Consider the following 23080-nt stretch of genomic DNA (forward strand, 5'->3'; position numbering starts at 1 on the left):
CTGTTTGAGACGTGTATGGACCCTGCTGGAGCAGATGCACTGCAGGATGTTGATAGGATCCTTGTTGTTGCGGTTGACTGCTGGTTTGCTGGTACGCTCCCTGCTGCGGCGGTTGCGTGGCTGCCTGCGAGTAGTTTTCGTGCGAAGGCTGTGCTGCCGTGGGCTGCTGGTACGACCCTGGGGGTGGCTGAGGTTGGGGCTGCTGTGCGGGGGGACAGTACACGATCTGAGCTGTGGAAATGGGCTCCGGAAGTGACTGGTAGGTGACACTGTTGAGATCGTCCATTTGCATTAGCAACCCCACTCCACTGTCAGCTGGAATAACAAGGAATAAAATTCCATTACAATTCGCCCACCTGCCTTCTTTATAGGTAGAGGAGAGATTAAGGAATGTGGATTATGGCCTCATTGCAATTCGGATGCTGATTCAGAATCTTAAAGGACAACTATTTTAGATTGTAATTAGAGAAAATAATAGATGAGTGTTAAAATGTTTTCATTTACTGCTGTATAGATAGATAGATAGATGGTAACAGGTTCTCACATGCGGTAATGGTGGTGACTGGCAGGGTGCTCAGCACGGTAGGCTGTGCCTCGACCTCCATCCCCTCGCTGTCTGCCATGGCCAGGGTGGCTCCCTGTGGTACTCCTCCTGCACCACCGCTGGGTACCTGCAGGAGGTGCTGTTGGGCTCCCTTCTCAGCAGGCCCCTCCCTGTCCCCCGACGGGAAGCGGGCACGCCGCCATTTAATGAGAGCCACGCGGTCTCGGATGGACTTCCCCACTATCTTCATGTCGCTGTCCAGGAAAAAGCCAGAGTCCACCTGCGGGACAAGACGCGTGGGAGATGTTCGGTAGGATTCTTGCGTGAACTATGCTAGTCCAGTGGTTCTCAACCTTTTCAGGCCGCGACCCCCAGAATAATCATAATTGTAACTGGGGACCCCCCCCCCCCCCCACCCTGATGAGCAGTAAGAGTTGAGGAATTATATTTTGTATAACACGGTTCTATTGTGAAAATAGCAGATCTACATGTTCACAAAGCCTTGCGTTGCGAGGTGTTGTGAGTATGTAGATCGGCTATTTTCACAATTTCTGCCTCTAATAATTGACATTTTGACCAATATTTAGAGGTATTAAAATGTCCTCAAATTGTCAATTTAGAAATGTGCATAATACCCTGTATACACTTAAACTTTATGTTGGTTTGTTTACTGTTGAGTGAGAAAACAATGTTGCACATTAAGCTAATCATCTGAGGACCCCTGGAAATAATTTGGGCCACAGGTTGAGAACCACTTTGCTAGTCAACTGAAAAGCATGTAGACACAGTACATCAGTGAGTTTGCTTGATTCCAGTGCCCACAATATTTCATCTTTTTATGATTTTTTTTATTTATTTTTTGAGCGGTGCTGACCGCTCCTACATATGTATTTTTCTGTTTGTATGTATGCATGTCCCACACTTGGCTCATTGGCCAAGCTTCGCTGGACGCTTAATGAGCACCGCTCACTTCACACAGGGTGTGACATATTTTATGCTTCTATGGTATATGACATTGCCATTAAAAAGGAAATGGCTACAAGCTCACAAACTGCAATTTATTTAATGGGACCACTGATGAGCCCCAAGTTACGTCATATCTAATCAAAAGTAGTGCCCTCAGGTAGTCTGTGTGGGGCAGCAGTAGCTCATGAGGTAGAGCGGCCTCCTGCGTGTCCTTGAGCAACACACTGAACGCCTTACTGCTCCTGATGAGCAGGTTGGTGGCTATGGTTTCCTCCACCGTTGGAGCACATTGTAAAGGCTTTGGAGATTTGGAGATCTGCTGTTTTCACTACTTTTGTGATGGCCTTGTATGATGAAGCAGTGCTTTACTTTGCGAAAAAATGTACAAATTTGAAACTTGGAGATACAAGGTTTCTGCCCGACAGCGACGATATGTACTGTATATTTTAAAGTGAATTTTCTTTTTGAATGCCACCAATATATATTTTTCAGAAACCTGTTAGGATTTAGAAGGCATTTGTAGAATCGGCCTCAGGTCTTAATGGATTAAGCCTGATTTATACTTTTTTGTTGTGTCCCGGCGACGCGTACCAAATATAGAATACTGTAGACGGGCTCAGGGGTGCTATTTTCGGTGTGCAACACACCGCACAACACAAGTATATAAATCAGGAATTAACTTTTATTATCCTCTCAACAATAGGAGTTATAGCTAGGGAAATGGTAGAACATAGAGTGCAGCAGAGCAGTCTGTCCAGCACAGCACAAGTCAAGGTCACCAGAGAACACTCTGGAGAACAGAGCGTCTATTCATTGAGACGTAGTTAACTGGCTTCCTTCAAAACAGCCCTGAAAATTAATCCACCTTTCTGGAGGCCAGAGGCGGAGGTAGTTAGTGATAACTCCTCCTTTTATACGTAACCCCCATCCTCACCCTGTTTTCTACTCTGTAGGCCTACATATAGTCTTTTATACTTGTGATGATGTCGATCGTTTTTGATGATATTGAATGTTTTTGATGCTCCTTTACATGTTGATGAATTGAATAGCAAGGACCCCAATGGAAACAAGACTGCAAGGACTTTTTTGGTGTAGATATATGTAGGGCCCTATTTTCCAATAGCCCTATTTTCAAATAGCTGATCTACAAGCTCACAACGGGTCGATGTAGATCGGCTATTTTATTTTTATTTTGTATTTTTTTAATAGTTAAAAAAAGGCAAAGAAGTTTAGGGATAAGGGGTAAGGCATGGACGAAAATATAGCTGTAAGTGTTTTGCCTGAAATCAATCAAAACGCCACATAGTCTCAAATCCAAGTCAGTCATAATCTGGCTAATTTAGATCCAATTACAGATAAGAAATGGCACATCGTAAGTTTGATTGTAAACGGTATTATAATTTAAATGAAAACTGTTGGACTTCAGTGCCTTTGCAAATGCAAACATTTAACTTTTCCCAAATATCGCGTCACGGCAACCACACTTGCAATTTCCCAGAATTGCATCTCTCTAGCTACTGTCTCTCCTTGTGTACCATTTCTTGGGCTACGACCTCCGGAACCTCCAGCTCTAGGTCGAAGCTGAACTCGATGGCCCCGGTGTCCTTGTACTTTCCCTTCAGCTTTTTAGGGTCTTCCACCCACAGCTTCAGAGCGATGGACGACTTGTCCCCATCGTCCTCTTCGGCCAGCTCCACCCTGACACCCGTGTCCTCCGCAAAGTAGGCGTGGTTCAGCAGCTCCTTGATGGTGTACCTGTAGACCACACACACACACACAAGCACACCGCCAGTGAGATTTCAGTCATCTGAAATCTCATAGGATTTTAGTCAACTAAATCTACAGTTGATTTTGTCCACACACAAAAACATATTTTGCCCGGGCCTTAATGACGTCGTAATGGCTGATTTTACACTCGGTTGCATGCTGAAAATAGCCGATCTACAAGCTTGACACGCTTCGGCGCGCTGTGACGAGCTGTGAGCTTCTAGATCTGATATTTTCAGGGCACAACATCTGAGCGCAAGCAAACATAAAATGACTTGTCTTTTAGTTCTACTGGATCTGTTCTCCATGTCCCTCCCTAACATTTTGGTCTAGTTTTTATTTGTTGAAGAAATTGTCAATATATTATTATTTAGTCTTAGTTTTAGTCCATCATATCTTAGTTTTTATTCTGTTTTCGTCAGGTAGTCGACCCTAACCCTTTTCGTCGTAGTAGTCCATCATATCTTAGTTTTTATTCTGTTTTCGTCAGGTAGTCGACCCTAACCCTTTTCATCGTAGTTTTAGTCGACAAAATCAACACTGGAACAGAACAAAGTTCACGGTGTCAGTAAAGGAATTGTGACAACACACAGAAGCGTCAACAGCAGCAGGAGACAAATACTGGCACCAACGTCATACTTCTGTAACGAGAGAAACATAAACAACAGTGGAAACTCTCCTGTCAGGGGGCAACCTCTGTCTAAATGCAAGAAGGACCTTTAAAGCTTGATTTATGCTACGGTGACAAGAGTGTTGTGACACTTTTTTTTTTGCAGTTGAAAGTACATTAAATCAGTGGTCCGGGGACCACCAGTGGTCCTTAAGGGGGTTCCAGGTGGTCCCCAGCTAAATGATGGAGAGTTGGTAACTAAATAGACCCTTATAGATCTTTAACTTTCAATAGTGTAAAATGAAACCAAATTGACCCTTATGGGTACAAACATCAATACAGCATGGTGGAATTGTGGACAAAATCTTTATCCAACGATAACAAAATATTCTTCGTTTTGAGAGGCTAAATCAAATGGTGGTCCGTGGCTCAAATGCAGAATATATAATTATATGAAAAAGGTTTAAAACCATTGCATTAGATAAATTAGGCATTTGACTGCCTCCAAGACCCCAGTTATAGGGCCTGATCCACTCACCTTTCCTGCGGTTTGTGACATATACACTCGCCAATGGTTTCTTTAATCTCTGGGTCGTTAACTTTAAGGAAGCTGGCAGGTTTCACTCCCTGGAGATCAAAGGCAAAAAATAACAAGCTATGTGAACACAGAATAAATACAGCCACACGCAGCTTGTGACCTGCATTCCTTGTTAAAGAAACAGTTTTGTTTTGTGGTATAGAGACAAACTGATAAGGACAGACTTCCCATACATTGCTAGCCTAGTGTTTATATTATTATATTCCTTGCAGAGATCTCCAGAACTATGACAACGATGAGCTGCGAAGGGGTCTCTATGACAAATGCAGGGTTTAGATAAATGATCTTGTTTGCCGTTCAAATGTACTTGTTTGTATAGAGTGATAACGTATTCTTTGAGACACACATACGGGCCGCCATGTTTTATAAGGGTGAAAACAACACCGCTTTCACCATTGGATTGCATTACATAACGTGCACGTTGTTACATTTAATGTTTTTTTTCCCGTCATAGCACAACATATGGTGAAGTATTGTAGGGCAGGTAATTGCAACAACCACCAATCTTGTGTGAAATTAAAACAATTCTGTCAATATAATCATATAATTTGAGACACACATCTTTTTGCCGGAGCCAAACAATGAATCACGTGACGCTGATCCCCTTCCCCTATTCGCTTATACTAGGACATGACTTACTTTACTGTATGTACTAGGGCATTCACGAATAGCGAATTTTTAGTATTCGAATTATTCGACCTCAAAGTATTCGAATAGTCGAATATTCGACAGGACTGGCCAAACTGTCAAATATTAAGTAAGCAAGAAGCGAACATTGTGAAAATAGCCGATCTACATGCTCGCAAAGCCTCGCAACGCGAGGTGTTGTGAGCATGTAGATCAGCTATTTTCACAATATTTATCTGCGGAACCGAGTCACATTAAATGTAACAATTCCAAGTGCTTGTCAGGGTGGGGGTCCCCAGTTCAAATATGTTTATTTTGGGGGTCGCGGCCTAAAAAGGTTTGAGAAGCCCTGGTATAGAGCATTAACAAATTCATCCACCAAGGGCACTGACAACTCATTCCTATCTAGCCAAGCTTTATAAACTATATATTTTTCAAAGAGAAAACAATAAAAAAATAAAAATAACCGAATATTCGACTTCGGTGAACAACGTCGAATAGTGACTTTGATATTGGAATATTGGAATATTCGAATATTTGGTGAATGCCCTAGTATACTGTATGCGTATCCAGAAGAATACAAAAGCAATCATAGAAAACGATGCTGAAGAAGAGTTGACATTTGAGACGACGGGCCAGCAATCGTAACTGTATTGAACATGAACTCACGCTGGTGACTTTGCGGTAGATCTGAGCGGCGTTCTGACACTCAGAGTAGGGATACTCTGAGGTTGCCATCTCCAGCATGCACATGCCAAAGGCATAGACGTCCACAGACTCGTCGTAGTGCTCCTCGTACATCTCTGGAGCCATGAACTCTGGGGTGCCTGGATACAGGGGAATACGGTCAACAGAGGATCACATTGCACCAGAGGTTCTCAAACGGTTTCATTTATTTCAAGGACCGCCATAACTCTCAGAGTTACAGACCTTTAAGCAGGGACATGCAGAGAACTTTTGGTGAAAATCTAAAATAGACGATCAGAGATCGCCTATTTTCTGTGTTCAGGTCACCGAACTAAGCATAATCAAGCCAACACTGGAGATGTGGCGTATGGCATGGATTTCTACACAGAGGGGCAACTCTTTCAAGATACGATGCTGCATTCAAGTTCAGGAGAGTTTGGACAAGGCAATTCTCTTGAATGCTGCCTTCAGGTATGGCATGGAAAGCGGGCATATGCATTTCTTTCTCCATAGTAAAAACGGCATTCATGGTCTGGAGAGGGCCATTTTTGCAGACGGGTAAAAGGGCATAAGTCCCCTATGATGTCTATGTGTGCACGTGCCTGCCTTTAAGGGTCCATTTAGAACCCCTCGGGGAAATCTGAGGATCCCTGGACCCCAGTTTTAGAAGCACTGCATTATACAGCCATAAATTATTCTGAAGATTCAAACACAAAAACAGAGTGGCAGAGGTAGGAATTTCATTAATTGATTTTGGAGCTAATTACAAACGATTAAAAGTCAGCGCTTATTGCTTGGTCATGTTAAAAAAAAAGCACAACGCAAGACAGAAATGATGGTGTAATCACGGACTCAAGACCTGAATGAATGAATTTCAACAGCTACATTAAGACAAATACAAAGTCAGCCTACTATCTCTTTAATTAATATCACGGCTGTCTCAGCAGGATTTCAAAACAACTAGGCCATGCATTCATCTTCAACAGACTCAACCGCTGTAACAGTGCCTCCACAGCTCTCCCTGAAACATTATCAGACAGTTGCAGATCATTCAGAATGGTACTGTTTTTGAGTCCTTACTACTTAATACCAAGAAAGTGGAACATACAGTATTCACTCCAGTTCTCAGATCTTTACAATGGCTTCCTGTCTGTGGAAAAAAAAAACATTGATTTCGAAATATGACTTGGGTTTTATAAAGTATTGAATGGTACGCCGGGCCAAATTGCATTTTGCTACATCATGACAAACCATCCAGACCTCTCAGTTTGTCTGCTTGATGAACCCAGAGTCAGAACTTAAATGTGCAGAAGCAGCATTCAGTTTACAGACTCCCAGAAACCTGCAGGTCTGTTACAACTCTGTTATTTTAAAATCCAATCTGCAGACTTCTGTTTGACGCTGCCTTTTTGTTGTGGTTTGTGAGTTGTTTCTTGTGCACTGTAAATGCATTCTCTTATTTTCCTGTATTATTCCTGTATTCTATTTTAATTGCATTCAAATGCCCCATTATAGAACATACAAAATGCAATGTAACATTCATGTTCATGTATGTAATGCAAAACAAAAGAGTAAAAAGAAAATCATGTATCCACCTGTTTCCACGGGAATTTACTGCAGAGTTATGTGTGGGACACATCTGGAGAACAGCTGACATACAAGCTCATATCGCGTCGCAGTTGCAACGATTGTGAGCTTGTAGATCACACTCGACTGCGACGCCGGAAGTGACGCACACCTTCTGCGCAACGCACGATGGGTCGTTGGAAACGTGTGGATACAGTGTAAATAAGTATCACATTGTTCACATTCCAACCACATACAGATCAGATTACCAACCGAAAGACTAACCAATGACACTTTTAGCGAAGGAGGTCCTCTTCAGCGTGGCCAGTCCCAGATCTCCTATTTTCACGGAGCCCGTTGGGCCCGTGATGAAGATGTTGTCACACTTCAGGTCTCGGTGGATGATTGGCGGCTTCCTCGTGTGGAGGAAGTGAAGGCCTTTCAGGATCTGTCTGCACCAGCTTCTGAGAACCTTTGGCTTCATCTTCTTGAAGCGCTTCAGATACCTGTAGGAAGACAAGAAGGCCAACACGACCACTTGAGAATCCCACCAGGGGTCCTGGAGACTTGACATTCAGTAATTGGGTCTTATGATCAAAATAAGAACATTATAATGGTGCGTAAAAAAGAACATTTAAAATATGCCACGGACAGATTTGTCTGTTATCACATTAGTGATGCCTGAATCCCACAGATCACTGTGGTTTCGTGTGGAATGTTTGGTTTGACTAAGGATGTCCTGTAAGCAATTATTGACTCACGTCTTTAGTGTTCCTGAGGTCATCAACTCTGTCACCAGAACAATACACCTCTTCCCTTTCAGCGGTGATTCCCAGAAGTCATAAAAGCGCACGATGTTGGGATGCTGGAGGGCCTTCAACATTTCCGCCTCTTCTTTGAACCTTTGTCTCTCTGCTTTAGACAATTTTCGTTCCTGAGGGAAGTGTGTGTGGGGAAGGGGGGGACATTAAATCAATACCCAGGCTAGCACAGTCACTCATCTGGCATAGATTATCTCTGAGCTATACAGAAGAGATGCTGAGGTTCAAATTTAACATAGGATGTGCATCACTGCCCAAATTAAATCAAGTTTACTGCTTTTTTCTTTCTTTTTTCCCCTGTTTTTTGACATATTTTTTTTATGGATTTCATTATTTTCTTTCATCAACTGACAAATATGACACCATTCACCATTTTCCATTACAATAATACAGTAACAACATTGCATTTGCCTATGAACTGGTTTTCAGATGGAAACAAACACAGTACCATGTCCATGTGCTTTTTAAATTATTGTAACTAAACCATTAGAGAAAACAAAAGCTTCAGCCGTGAATTTATTCTGGTAATCCTCATGAATTTGTTCTTGTAAAGCCTTGTCCTATTAGGCTAACATGACATGATGACAATGCTAATGCATAACATAAACATTATTTAACACATACTAGGCAAACAGGGGTCTTCAACGTTTTCAGGCCAAGGACCCCTTAGCTGAGAGGGAGATGAAACAGGGACCCCCTCTACATGTTGTATAAAATTGTGTTGCCGTGTGTTTTCATCAATTTCATAGATAGATTCATAGACTTGTTTGACAGCACTGTCATCAGTCTATGTTGGATTCGTGTTAATGTGTTTTTTCAGACATTTAATCAATTAGATTGTCGATACTTTATAAACTTGACCTATCACTCGATACTTGGTCTGCTCTTTTTTACCTCTACAAGAAACCTATTTGCCAAAAATAGCCAATCTACAAGCTCTCAACGCCTCGCAGCGTGAGGCGTTGGGAGCTTGTAGATCTGCTATTTTAGGCCAAAGTTCTCCTCAGAATAGTTGTGCGAGGGTTCAAGTTGTTAATCTAAAAGAATGATCCTATCACACAAAGGAGGCCCCCATGAAGTAACTCTGAGGACCCCCTAGGGGTCCCGGACCCCCTGTTGAAGACCCCTGCTCTAAAATGTAGTTATGTAATGTAAAATGTAGTCCTCGCACCCCTATTATGGGCATGTCATGACAGACAAACATTCTGCGAAAATAGGCGACTATTTCCGGCAAAGAGATTTGGCGGGTTAAAGATGGAGGCATGCAACTCGCATTTTGAGATGTCTACTAGTAAATACCTGAATTGTAAATAGTGTGTCAGTTTCACTGGCCTCCTAACTCACTGGTGCTCAACCTGTGGGTCGGGACACCCAGAGGGGTCCCTAAATTATTTCGGGGGGTCCCCAGATGATTAACTTAATGTGCAACATTGTTTTCTCACTCAACAGTAAACAAACCAACATAAAGTGAATAGAGGGTATCTGAACATTTCTAAAGTTACAATTTAAGGAGTTGTTAATACCTCTAAAATGACTAATTAAACATTGGCCAAATTGTCAAATATTTGAGGCAGAAATTGTGAAAACATTGAAAATATATATATTTTTTCAAATATTTTCACATTAGAACCGTGTTATTACAAAATGTAATGCCTCAACTCTTAGTACTCGTCAGGGTGGGGGGGTCCCCAGTTAAAATATGGTTATTTTGGGGGTCGCGGCCTGAAAAGGTTGAGAACCACTGTCCTAACAGGATGTCCAACATTCTCCTCATTGTCCCGATGAGCCTATGTGTTTCCGAGGCAGAGCTCTGTCAGACCTGCCTGTCTCTGTACTGTATGTTTGGAGTGTCTACAAACAAACTTGGTATTTTGAGAGAGTGGAGCTGCATAGGGGCCTGTACTCATCCTCTACCTGCTGTAGTAGTGAAGCATAGGGGCCTGTACTCATCTCCTATAGTCCATGGGCCATACGAGATGTCGCTCTCGGTAAGGTGGCAAAGGTTACTATGCATTTTTGAAAATATATGCATTTTTGTAGATTATATTTTGGTATGATAACCCTTTCTGAGACACAGCTAAATTGGTGTTATCAGCTGCTAAAGTCGGTGTCCGATTAACTTTACTATACAGGAAAAACTGTGAAAAGTGGTGACACTTTTCTGTCTTGTCTTTATTATTGCTTGTTTATTGTACAGAACTTTGTAACAGTTGTTTTGAAAAGCGCTCTGTAAATAAAGTTACCTTACCTTACCTTACCTTTTCATCACTAAACCATAGTTTTGTGGGTCCGTTTTTAGCCGAAGGAATGTTTTTCGTGTAAAACTCATGCTTGCAATCTATGCAGAATCATGAAAAAAAAGTTAATGGGACACCGACTTTAGCAGCTGATAAGACCAATTTAGCTGTGTCTCAGAAAGGGTTATCATACCAAAATATAATCTACAGATATAGAGCTTTTCAAAAATGCATTGTAACCTTTGCCACCTTACCGAGAGCGACATCTCGTATGGACTATTATATAAGACCTAACGCATTGTAACACCCAGGGTTGCATTTGTCAAAATAAAAATAAAACTGAGGGGAGGACATTTTCTTAACCTATATACTTCGTTGTATGACAAATAGCGATCTAAAGCTCATGATGCGCTGCAAAAATAGCACATGTACAAGCTCACAACACAACGCATCGTGATGCTTTGTGAGCTAAATCTGCGATTTCTTTTTAAACAAGAAAGAAAACGTACACATTTTGAAAGTTTGCTGGACATAGGGATCGTCAGGGTTAATGAATTGTTGTTGTTTTATATTAAAATTGTTAAATTGTGATGTTATCAAAACATAACGTCAAAACATATCAGTCAATATACAGTACATTTCCCAAAAGGAAATGCATGTTAATTAAGACTTAATTCAGTCTGACCAGAAGGAGAGATAAAACATATCCCCACCGGGCATATAAATGAATGACCAGAAGGGTGAATATCATAAGCAGAGGCATGGATCTCCCCCCTTCCCCCAGAAGCAAATCCATCCCTGCTAACACCTTTATGTGAAGAAGATACAGAACATTTTCAGGAAGAGTAAGCCATTTACCATGAGAGGGAGTGGGTTGTTGGCTGATTTACCACTGTTTCAGGGTTGTGACAACCCTGAAAATCAGCCAACAACCCACAACAACCCTGAAAATCAGCCAACAACCCACAACCCTCGAATGGTAAATTGCTTTTCTACCAAACACAGTTGTAACTTGCAAGGTTATTTAGTTATACAACTGCAACACAACAGTGGGCAGGGACATGAGCCAACTCAAGGTTGTTGACTGATTTACCACTGTTTTAAGCCAATCAGAATCCAGTATCTGAACATGTGACCACAAAAAGTGGTAGAAAAGGGAATAAATGTCATGGTGGTTTTAGGTTATAGAAAATGCACAATAATCACAATTTTCAACCTTGGATAAAAGGAAAAAAGTAGGTGAAACTTACAGAAAGCTCATCATAAATTGGTTATTTTTCATGATTAACAACAGTAGGTCATATTGTGTCATGTTTTGTCAATATTATTTCATTTTATTTGTTAGACTTTAGTCATAAAACCATGGATTGGGACTGTAAGTCTCGCTGTACCCCTCTGGGTGTACGGTCAGATTGAATGTGCACACGGCCACACGCTGGATCAATATTTTTGCCCCCACCTTGGCTTCCCTGAACCTTTTGTATAAATAGTAAAACAGCTGACATTTTTGTTTCTCTTTGGTCAGCTTGTCACTTAGATACAGCTCTGACACGAAGGCATGCCACTTAACCTCCTACTTTCTTTCTCTTAGCATCCAAATGTTAATAGAAACAGTGATTGTATACAGTATACAGGTATATATTAGAGGTGTAACAATACAGTAACTGCACCGATGCATCGATTTTAATTTCAACGACCTAACTATATCGAGCTAAATTTTGTATCATTTGACTTTGTATTGTATCAAACTGTTTTGCAATGCCAAAAATCGATTGCATCGATGCTACAGTAAGTAGCATCAATGGTGTTTAATTACTTTTCCATTCCATATCACTACACTTGGTCTATCGATAAATGTGTGTAATCTCTGTGTTCATGTCAAGTATGTCCATGTATTTGCCAGAGAATCACTGTTTACTTATTTACAGTATATCCATAATAATATTTTTTTCCCATAAACACCAGCACTCTCCACACGTTTCACAGAATTTTTTGCTAGTTACTGTATCGATTTCCGAAATCATTGAATCATATCGCCATGAAGGCACCACTATCGTCCATGTATTGTATCGTCAACCTATCGTGATGTGTATCACATTCGAATCGCTGTTAAAATGTATCATTACACCCCTAATATATAGTATTTCAAAAGTCAGTAATGAGTATTATGTACATTGATGTGCCGCCCCCTGACATTGATTATCGAAGAATGCTGCAGAGTCATGTTTCAATCGCAGCCCATAGTGACCTATGCAGTGTATACCCTGCCTTGCATCTTAGATTACGGGTAGTATCGCTATTCGCTAAGGATTACACCACCACCACCACCACCACCACTAATCTAACTACCACACCTCAACAACGCATATCCTTCTTGGGAGGTTGCGTTTATCTGAGTATCTCAAACTGATGCTCCTCCTATAGCTAAGAGGTGAGGTAAGGACTCAAGGGAGAGTGTGAGCTGAAAAACATCCAAACAGGGTGTGGCATTTATAGTATAGCGTCGGTATAGTATAGCAACGTGATCCAAAAATGAATAATAGTATGAAAGAAACAAGGCAGCAAACTGAAAATTCAGTAAATTAGCATTCATTTAGACGTTTTTAGCGTACTGTAAGGAACTCTGTGTTGTGCAGTGTGTATCAGATGCTGGGTCTATTTCTTTTATCCTCAGATGAACCCACCCTTTCCCCCCCGCCTCCTTCATTCTCTCCTTTTCCTCTCCAAACTATCTCTGCTGCAGAAGGCTTGCATCAGCAGCACCATACACTCCCCAGTCACATCTGCTTGGTAATACCACAGGGGGACGTATTCTCGTTTAGTATTCCTAACAATACCGCCCAAGACGGTCCGAATAATATGTGAAATCTGTCAAATAAAAAGGTCTACTATTAAACTGATCCAAAGCATTCTCAAGTCTGCAGCGAGTGATTTTTTGCATTGTCATTCACTATCATCTCAAACACTACAGAGTAGTCCATTTGATTAGATTTGAGTTATGAACACATTTACACTGGATTTTACTGCGTGCATTTTCTACCGTTTCACTCATCTTCATTCATCTTAAGACACAGTGATAAGTAAATCCACACCGCAGATAAATAGAGGCTGTGTTTTTATTGTAGAGGGACTTAGGCACAGAGGCAACCAAGGGGAGGGTCTCACCTCGGGGGAAGGAATAAAGGCTGAATCATCCTCGGATCTCCCAGGAACCAAGCCCACAATTCAAGTCCTACTGCATCACAGACATAACAGTGCTGCTAACCGCTATACGGAGCGGGAAGTGTGCCATCTTTAATTCTACCATTTGGCATGGTCTGAAACATTTGTTCATTGTTATCTGTCTCAATGACCTACGCGTGACAATTGATGTACTGTATTTGTGGGTTTAGGATTATGGTTAGCCCCACCCAACCCTGACCCCGTATGAGGGGTTTCTTCAACAAACACAATGCCATCGCTATTCAGTGGTGACGCCAAACTGTAGACAACAGAGTAGACAACAGACTAGACGTCTAAACTCGACACTCTTGAGGTGGTTGCAGTTTTGAGGTGGACAGTAGTTCATCTAAGTAGTAAAGTAAGCACAATGAAATAGAGGTCTAGGGCTGTCACAATTATTACATAATCGTCTAATCGTGATTTTTTTTTACATAATCGTGATTATTTTTCATAATGGACCAATCCCCAATCACATACACACCCATTGTAACAGTTACAATGGGTGTGTATGTGATTGGGGATTGGTCCATTGTCATAATCGTTTCCATGTTGGAAAATGTTCTTATATTTAAAAAAAAAAAAAAAAAAATAGTGGAAATAGCAGATCTACAAGGTCACAACGCGTCGCATCGCGACGCGTTGTGAGCTTGTAGATCGGCTATTTCCACTATCAATGATCTTTTTTAAGTATAAAGTTGTCAAATATGTCAGTAATTTCTTTGTATATTTAGGTTATGTGTCATATCTACCATGTGCAACATCAAAGCCTACAAGCCAAACAGAAATGTAATTGTCAACGAAAAAAAACAATTAAATCGTTAATCGCAATTATTTGAGTGACAATTAATCGTCATGTAAAATGTCATATCGTGACAGCCCTAGTCTAGGCTATATTATCTATTATGTTATTGTGCCAAATACGCATGTTCACAGCACAGGGTCAGCCATGTGCAGCAGCACCAGAACAGGTAGGAGGTTCTGGGTTTAGTGTTTTGCTGAAAGATGCTTTGGCAATAAATGGCAAATGTGCTTCAGGGACTGACCGTGGCATATTTTGGCTACAGTAAAGGCCCTCTTGCCTTAACCCACTCTTCATACTTCTCACTAGTTAAATACCACTTGATTTTAATGACATAGAACGTGGAACAATGCGATAAACCACACGCCTGTATGTAAACCAGGGGCGTACAAACTTTTTCCAAAGAGGGCCACATTAGAACATATTAAAACACCCAAGGGCCGACTATCACCTTTAGTTGGACCATAAAAAAGGCACATACATACTTGTATGCATGTCATTACAAGTCATCAATATTCAATGGTCTTTTGTCAGGTGTATGCTCTGAACAAAACACAAATAACTCTGCCTTATTTCACATTACCAAATGTAACCAGACATGCAAGGTACAAAATACAATAAAATAGCCTTTCTTTGACCCCAACAAGGAATCCTGACAAACTATACTCTGGGCCGCATTTGGCCCCCGGGCCGCACTTTGGACACCCCTGATGTAAACCATTGATTAATGTGGGGTCTGGGGACCCCCAGGGGTCCTTGAGGGCGTTCCAGGTAAATGAAGAAAAAGAAAAAGAAACGCCATTAAATGGGGGCCCGTAGCCTGATGCATGTCATACAGGGGGGTCCTTGAAATTAAAATGGTTGAGAATCACTGCTAGAGCTGTAAAAGTCTCCTCTTATGGGGGCTCCTGCAGGCACATCTTTAAAAATGGGGGTCTGCAGGCAAATAAAGTGTCAATTTGGGGGTCCTTAGCCTCGGAAACCCAGACTTTTATTTTGGGGGGGTCCTTGACATGAAAAAGTTGAAAAACCACTGATGTAAACAACCAACAGCTACAGTACCAACATAGCCAGACAGTCTACTCTGTTACATACTTGCTTGACTGGAAAGCTCTTTCTATGTGGGCAACTACTAAAACTACTAGCCAAACTCCAGGGTTATGCTGGTCTGTACATGGATAGAGTGTCAGTGAGACTAATCATTAAATTACCACAAGCACACAGATTAGTGAACGAATATACAGCAACTGAGTCCTGTGATTTCTCCAGAAACCTGCTGCTACACTTAAAACTAACAGTCCCCAACTTTTTACAAGTTTGGGAGATTTGAATGTATCGTTTCAACAGAAACTAAAAAGAATGGGGATCATTGTATGAGAATGTGAGTGTCGTAGTTGCCAATGAGAAATACATTAAGTATTTATAGTATTTATAGGGAGAATGGCGTTTGCGGACATTTACTTTTACAGCAATTCAACTAGGTCCTGCCTTTGCACGCCCAAAATAGACAAGTTATAAGAAACGGCCTCCTAACATCATGCAATCTTCCCTCTCTCAGGTGTATATAGCCTACCGTGACCGTCTATAAAGCATTTTAGCAAATAAGCAAATTAGTAAAATGCAGTGGATTTAACATCCAGTGGATTAAAGGATTAGTTCACCCCCAAAAAAAGACTTATTTTTTATCAATTACACACTCCATGAAGCTTGAATTCATTTTTGATGACCAGCGGAGGCTCCGGTTCACTGAGTTCACTGGTTCGTCATAGTCTCCTGAGTCTCCTATTGACCGATGGATGAGCCCGTCATCAAATTATTGGCTTAGGAATGCGACAAAAACATCTCCATGAATTCAAGGCTTTATAGGGCGTATAATTGATAGAAAATAAGTAGTTTTTGGAGTTAACTACTCCTTTAATAAGAGGGGGAACGCTACCCAGTTTAGATAACGATAGATAAAAGCTAACAATCCACTCCTTCCCTTCAGTTTTCCAAGTTAAATCATGGCCTAGGCTACTCCAACTGTATTCTCACTCTCCCACAGGAAAAACGTGTTTTGGTTAGTGTTTGCTTGAGGGATGTTACCCATTTTTTTTACCATATGCTACTGATAACAAATGGACCAACATAGATATTCTATACTTCTGAACTATTCAGCAGGGGTCATCAATATATCTGTACAAAGACAAATGTGTCTGTGGCAAAGACTTGGTCTTGTCCGTGGCAAATTTTACATTTTCATTTTTACACACCATTATAATCTTCTCATTTTGATCATGAGACCCAATTACTGAATGTCAAGCCTCCAGGTTTTCTTCTGAATATGTATATGTGACATGTATTTACGAAAACACTATATGGCACATTAGTCCAACTAGTACTAATGGTTCTCAAATGTTTTATGTGCCTTACCTCTGGGAGTGCGCCTTACCTCTATGAGTGTACAAATGGAACGAAATGGACCCGTAAGGGTCCATTTGGTTGCATTTGAACACTCTCAGAGTTACAGACCTGTTAGGGTCATTCAGGGCTAGCTCTTTGTGTGTTTCTAGTGATATTATTGTCCATTCATTTTGTATGTCATTGGAGAAGAAAAATGTCCACCACAAGCCAGCATGGCGATGACCCCTGCTATTCAGACATTTAGGCCTACTAATAGGTATTAGTCATTTTCAAGAAGTGATAAGAGGGGCTACTGTGAGTTGTGTAGTGTTGTGTGTTGTACAGTATCTTGTGTGTATTGTTGTCTGGTTTATTTATTCAGAAAGGTTAGTTGCCAACATAAAGTAGACATATGTTTACTTTTCGATGAACTGACTACACAGGAGTGACAGGACCCCAATGGAAACAAGCCATATAGGCTTTCTTGGAAAAATCCTTTTAGCAGACCTTTATTGCCCTGTACCTGTGTCTGCAAACTGTTAATGAAGTATCCAATCAATCAATCAAATAACAATCAATCAATCAATCAATCAATCAAATCAAACCAAACTGTCAGTCTGTCAGTGACAACTGAACAGTAGGACTATCCTATAACATATCCTATCTAATCTCACTCTCTCTTCATAGTGTTTATACATTAGGCCTATGTGGACCGAGGCTGAGTATGTACTACGTGGGATCAAACGTTTAATAAATAAATAAAGTTTTTTTTTTAAACCTAAAATCAAATTAAGTCTGATATTAGATTATCCTGATGAGATGATGGACTTTCACCAGTCAACCCACCTGCAGTTCACACCACGCCACTTCGACCCACGTGTCGGTGTCGAGGCCCTTGTAGACGGTCTTAAAAGACCCTCTGCCGAGCTCAATGTCGAACTTAAGGAAGCGGCCCCCGGGCGAGGTGGACACCGCCTTCATCCCCGCCTCCTCCTCGTTCTCATCGCTGCCAGCCTTCCCGGTGACATCCCCGGACGACGGTCCATGTCCATCCGTCCTGTCTGTGTCGCCGTGCTGCTCTGTTTCTGCCGTGCACCTGCTGTCATCTGTTTTCTCCTCATCCTCCGCGCACACCACGCTGCTCTCCGCGGTGCTAGTGTCTTTCTCTTCCAGTGCCGCTTCGCTCTCCGCGGTGCTCGAGTTGTTCTCCAGAAAGAGAGCCCGCGACCGGGTTCGATCCACGATCGTGCGCAGGTGGAAGCTGACCACGGTGGGGCTGACGCTGTCGTTGTCGACGGCGCTCTCCGGCGCGTCCGTGGGGCTGTCCAACGCGGGCCCAACGTCGTCCGCGTCGGAAAACCACAGGCTCCGGCGGATGAACCGTCGCCGGACCATCCCTTGGTAGTCGCCCGAGGGGAAGGGCCCGGCGCTGGGGTCACTGGCTCCGCGCAGGGCGGCATTCTCTATCATGATGTTGTGATCTGTCCCGTTCTCGTACAGGATGGGCCTGCAGGCGCTCGACTTGAGCTCCAGAATGTTGGGCACCGATGAAAATGTGGATCCCAGCGCCAGCGGTGGATCTGCTGAAGCAGAGTCCGACTCTCCCGAATCCATCCCACAGTAAAAGCTCTAAACACCTACCGTTGACATCCTTCTACAGAGAAGACGATCATCATCATCCTCCCACAACAGTCAGGAGGAGAGTGTGCTGCCTTTACCTGCAACACTCACATGCATATGACGCACTTCTTTGCCACTAGCATGGATAGGCCCTGTTATGTTATGCAGTCTCTGACATAAATATTAAAGGACGTCTCACGTTACAAAATGTTAACACTTTTTTAGACGGGGCACAAGGGTCCTTCTCTTCCTTGATCTTCCCTGTTGTTACGCGTCAATCCACTTGGCTGCAGCAGTTAGCAGCAGACCGCGGTGCTGCTGCTATCCAAGATGGGCTCGATGTCATTGCCACTTTAACATATAAGCCTGACACAAACACGGACTGTTTACTAGTGGGTTCCATGCAAAGTGTGATGCGTTCCGCTGTAGACCAATCCCTGCTATTAGCCTATACCAGGATATGTTTACTAATCCCTCGGAACGTTCATCACGGGACTGCCAAATGCGCAGCTGTCATGAAGAATGAAGATCCGCTGTTAGAAGAACAAGCATTATTCCATCCAGTCTATCTGGCCAGACGACTGACAGGGGCAATAAAGAATCAACTCTGAGATGTGTGACCTCCATATTTCTGCATCGTTCGTTTAACCGTCCGCCTCCTCCTCCTATACTTTGTTCTATTGAGCGTTGTCCGGCTGCAGTTGAATTAGAAGCGTTATCAGATTGTGCTCCACTGCGGCACAGCGGCTTCAGTGTGCAGGAGGCTGGAGCCGAGGAGAGGAGGCTGGGCACAGGGCATCTCTCTCAACGCTGTCATGTCATCATGTCTCCCTCCTCAAATCAAATGTCACTTCTTCATAATAGCAGGTTTCACTGGGCTCCCCTGACAGTCCCATGCACCAGCACCCCCACCACCACGCCCCTAGCAACAACACGTATCCAATAAATGTGCACGTTTTGAGGCGGTACCCATGCACTCTCCTCAGTGTCCCAGGGTTGTCATGGATTATTATTACACGCCACCTGCTCTGTCCGCCCACAGCGGTGACGCGGCGGGTAGAGCTCCTCCAATGGAAAAGATGCATGACCGGAGGCCCGTCGGTAGCCTATGCAATCAATCATCTCTGAAAACTGAGTTTCATAATGATTATTTATTGATAGTTAATGACAGATACATAGGCTACTTTACAATACAAGATCTCGCAAAACAAAGCATTCACATTAGCCTATTTAAACCATAGCAAAAGAAGAAAGTCAATTAAGGGACCCTTCTGGGAAGAAAGTTTTAAAAGCCTGTATTTATTGAGCGGCTATATTCATATTGGAAATATTAAGGTGGTGTAACTTAAGTTAAACCTCACCTAAACAATCATTTTCCCATTTCATATGGTCATCACAGATGCAGTGCAGTGACCACTAGATGGCTGTACAAGATTCTGTAAAATAAATTATGATAAGAAATAACAAGCAAACTGTGTGTGTGTGTGTGTGTGTGTGTGTGTGTGTGTGTGTGTGTGTGTGTGTGTGTGTGTGTGTGTGTGTGTGCGTGCGTGCGTGCGTGCGTGCGTGCGTGCGTGCGTGTGTGTGTGCGTGTGTGCATAAATTAAAGGGATATTCCACTTTTAAAAAAACTTGGTCATTCAGGCTTTTTTGTGAACACCCTGGACAGATTTTAGTTTGCTTGATTCGATAGCCTATTTAGATATTTGATATTAATTTTGGCTATCAGACACTCCCCAAGTCCCCATCCAGGGCCCATTCCTACAAACCCATTGTAACTTCAAACTCCATTTTAACCATAATAGATTAATCAAAAACACTGTCCTTTTTTCTGGTGACTACCCTCCTAATACTGTACGTGAGCTGGCCATGTTTTTTGATAACCTTTTTCATTTATTTTAAATTTTTTGTTATTGTATTACATTTTTTCTCTTTTCCCAATTTAAATAAATAAATAAATGAAAAAAGGATATTGAAAAAACACGGCCAGATCACGTATTAGGAGGACAGTATGAGTCACCAGGAAAAAAACAGGAGTTTTTGATGAATCTATATAGTTAAAATGGAGTTTGAAGTTACAATGGGTTTGTATAGGAATGGGCCCTGGGGTTCTCAAAAGCCTGAGTAGATGATAAAATGACCAAAGGTTTATTTTGAAAGTGAATATATCCTTTAAGACAAACAGACAATGCAAATAATGTCCCATGTCCATGTACAAGTTTTGGATCAAATGCATCACAATGTTTACAAGAAATGACTCAAGTAGGCCTACATTCACTCATTTAGTCCTGGGTAGACCTATACTGTACTGCATTTGATATACATATCAAAGAAGTGAGGACAACTATATTAAGAGGACAAAAATAGGAAGCAGCGGTTTGTCTATATAGGCCTACTTGTGGAGTACTGGTGCTTTAATAGCAATTATGACAATACAATTATTGTTTATAGTTATGCACAATGCATGCAGGTCTATTTACAACTCACAGGAGTAAGCAAGCCATGTTCTCACCTAGTGTATCAGAGTAACTAAAACTAGCATGGTCATGTAGAAAGAGTCATGTATGGCTCTGTCCACCAACCAAGATCTATTTGCGTTTTCCTGTTTTGTATAAAGAGAACACATGTCTGACAGACATTTGGGAGGCTGCATTTGCATGGGGCAGTCTTTGCATGGGGAGAGCTCCCGTCTTTTGTATAATAAATACACTGATTCATTCCACTTACCTTTGTAGGAATTTAATTTCATAGTTAGGCCTAAGTAAGGTTAATTCCCGCCAAGACAGTACCAATGAACAAGGGTGATGTACATGAACTGTACAGGGGTATAAAGCTGATGAGTCACAACATGAAACTATGGGAAAGAGTATAGTGGAACCTAGCCAAAGAGGAGAGGTGACAATTAGCGAACAGCAGTACGGGTTTATGCCAAGAAAGACATGCTGTTCGCCCTGAGAGTGCTGATGATGGAGAAGGTCAAAGTTAGACTGTGTCTTTGTGGACCTATAAAGCATATGAAAGGGTGCTGAGAGAGCAAGTGTGGTATGAGGAAGTCAAGAGTGTCGGAGAAGTATGTCAGAATGTTGAATGATATCTTGCAGATGTATGTATGAGGACAGTGTGACAGTGGTGAGGAGTTTGGTAGAAGCGATGGACGGGTTCATGGTGGCGGTGTGCCTACACAATTGGCTCTGTGCCCTTTCTTGTCCACACTGTGTAATGGACACGTTGACACTGCAGATGAGTGCCAAGCATGAAGGGAGGCATTGGGTCCCATTTTTGGGATCTTTGGTATGACCCGGCCGGGGATCAAACGCTGACTTCCCAGTCTGGGGCGGACACTCCAACCACAAGACCACTGAGCTGGTGGCGAATGTGAACGTGTAAATACCTGGGGTCAACCATCCAAAGTGATTGTGGAAGCTTAAGAGGCGAACAACTTGAGAGAGGGCAGAGTGGATGGAGGAAAGTGTCTGGAGTGATGGCAGCCGATAGTGAGACCATCTGCAGAGCTTGGAAACGGTGACACTGACAAAAAGGCAGGAGGCGGAGCTGGAAGTGGCAGACTGAGAAAGCTATGATTCTCATTAGGAGTGACAAGGACGGACAGGATCAGAAATTATTAGAGGACCGACCCAGGTGCGGGTGCAGTGAGAGTCATGCAGGTTGCTGGAGTGAACGAGGAAGATGCAGAAAACAGAAGTAGATGGAAACAGGTGATCTGCTCTGCTGATATGCAGACTCAGTTATTCGTTATGTGAAAGTCCTATCTGACATCATACCCTTTTATGCCCATACATGGAGATCCCTGTCTGTAGAACCAGCAACACAGATATGGGCTGTCTTGGCCATCTGTGGATTCTGTTAGTGTGGTATGTGCCCCATGTGGCCTCCATACATGGGCATTTCCATATGAAGTCCTGTTAGATATGGGCTTAATATTGATGACATCAGGGAACTCCATATATGGGCATAAAAGGGATATTTTTAGTGTGACATCACAGTGACATCAGAGCATGATGTCAGAGCGACAAACCCATAGAACCACAGTGTCAGGCGTGACAGAGATACATACATACGGACAAGCTGTGACCGCTCACATACTAATCTGCGACCTCGCAATATGGGTAATGTTTTATTACAACATCACTGAGTTTTAGACCCCAGTCCAATGAACAAAGAGGTTTCCTCTATTTTCAAGGAATGTTTTGCAAAATGTTTTATGATCACTGTAGCTATGGACTAGTTGAACCTCAATATTGCAACACACTGGATGCATGCCAGGATTTAGGCCTCAAGGTAATATTTTTACCTATTTCTTTCTTTCTTTTTGTAAAAAAAAAAAAAAAAGGGGGTCTTCAACATGCCTTTGCATTTAAAGGGGGGCTTTAATACTATAGTTGTCCATGGGAGGGGAGGGCAATAAATACCTGGAAATTATAAGGGGCGCTGGGCATTAGAAAATAAATGATGTCCCTGCATAGAAGTTGCTATCCCACAAACATACGCAAGGTGGTACTAATTAGCCCAACTAAGCTGTGCTCTGCTCTGCTGTGCTTACATGAAGATTCAAGTGCTTATGTTATGTAATGATGCTTACAGTATGGAACCATGTGTTTATAAATACCCCGTAA

The 23080-nt window shown here is 42.2% G+C and overlaps 1 protein-coding gene across 1 annotated transcript in view; it reads right to left on the minus strand.

The window, feature by feature from the left end:
• Positions 1-18440, minus strand: part of wnk2 (WNK lysine deficient protein kinase 2) — a gene marked incomplete at its 5' end in the record, with an annotated part of 48379 nt that extends 29939 nt beyond the window's left edge. Inside the window, 8 exons of the mRNA XM_080728145.1 lie at positions 2-315; positions 545-824; positions 3046-3265; positions 4426-4514; positions 5782-5939; positions 7651-7871; positions 8127-8299; positions 17673-18440. Of these exons, the coding sequence (XP_080584271.1) occupies positions 2-315; positions 545-824; positions 3046-3265; positions 4426-4514; positions 5782-5939; positions 7651-7871; positions 8127-8299; positions 17673-18440 (2223 nt within the window). The remainder of the gene's footprint in view (position 1; positions 316-544; positions 825-3045; positions 3266-4425; positions 4515-5781; positions 5940-7650; positions 7872-8126; positions 8300-17672) is intronic.
• Between the last annotated feature and the right edge of the window lie 4640 nt (positions 18441-23080).

This window comes from Nannobrachium achirus, assembly GCF_963921795.1.
Source record: "Nannobrachium achirus genome assembly, chromosome: 6".
Classification (NCBI taxonomy): domain Eukaryota; kingdom Metazoa; phylum Chordata; class Actinopteri; order Myctophiformes; family Myctophidae; genus Nannobrachium; species Nannobrachium achirus.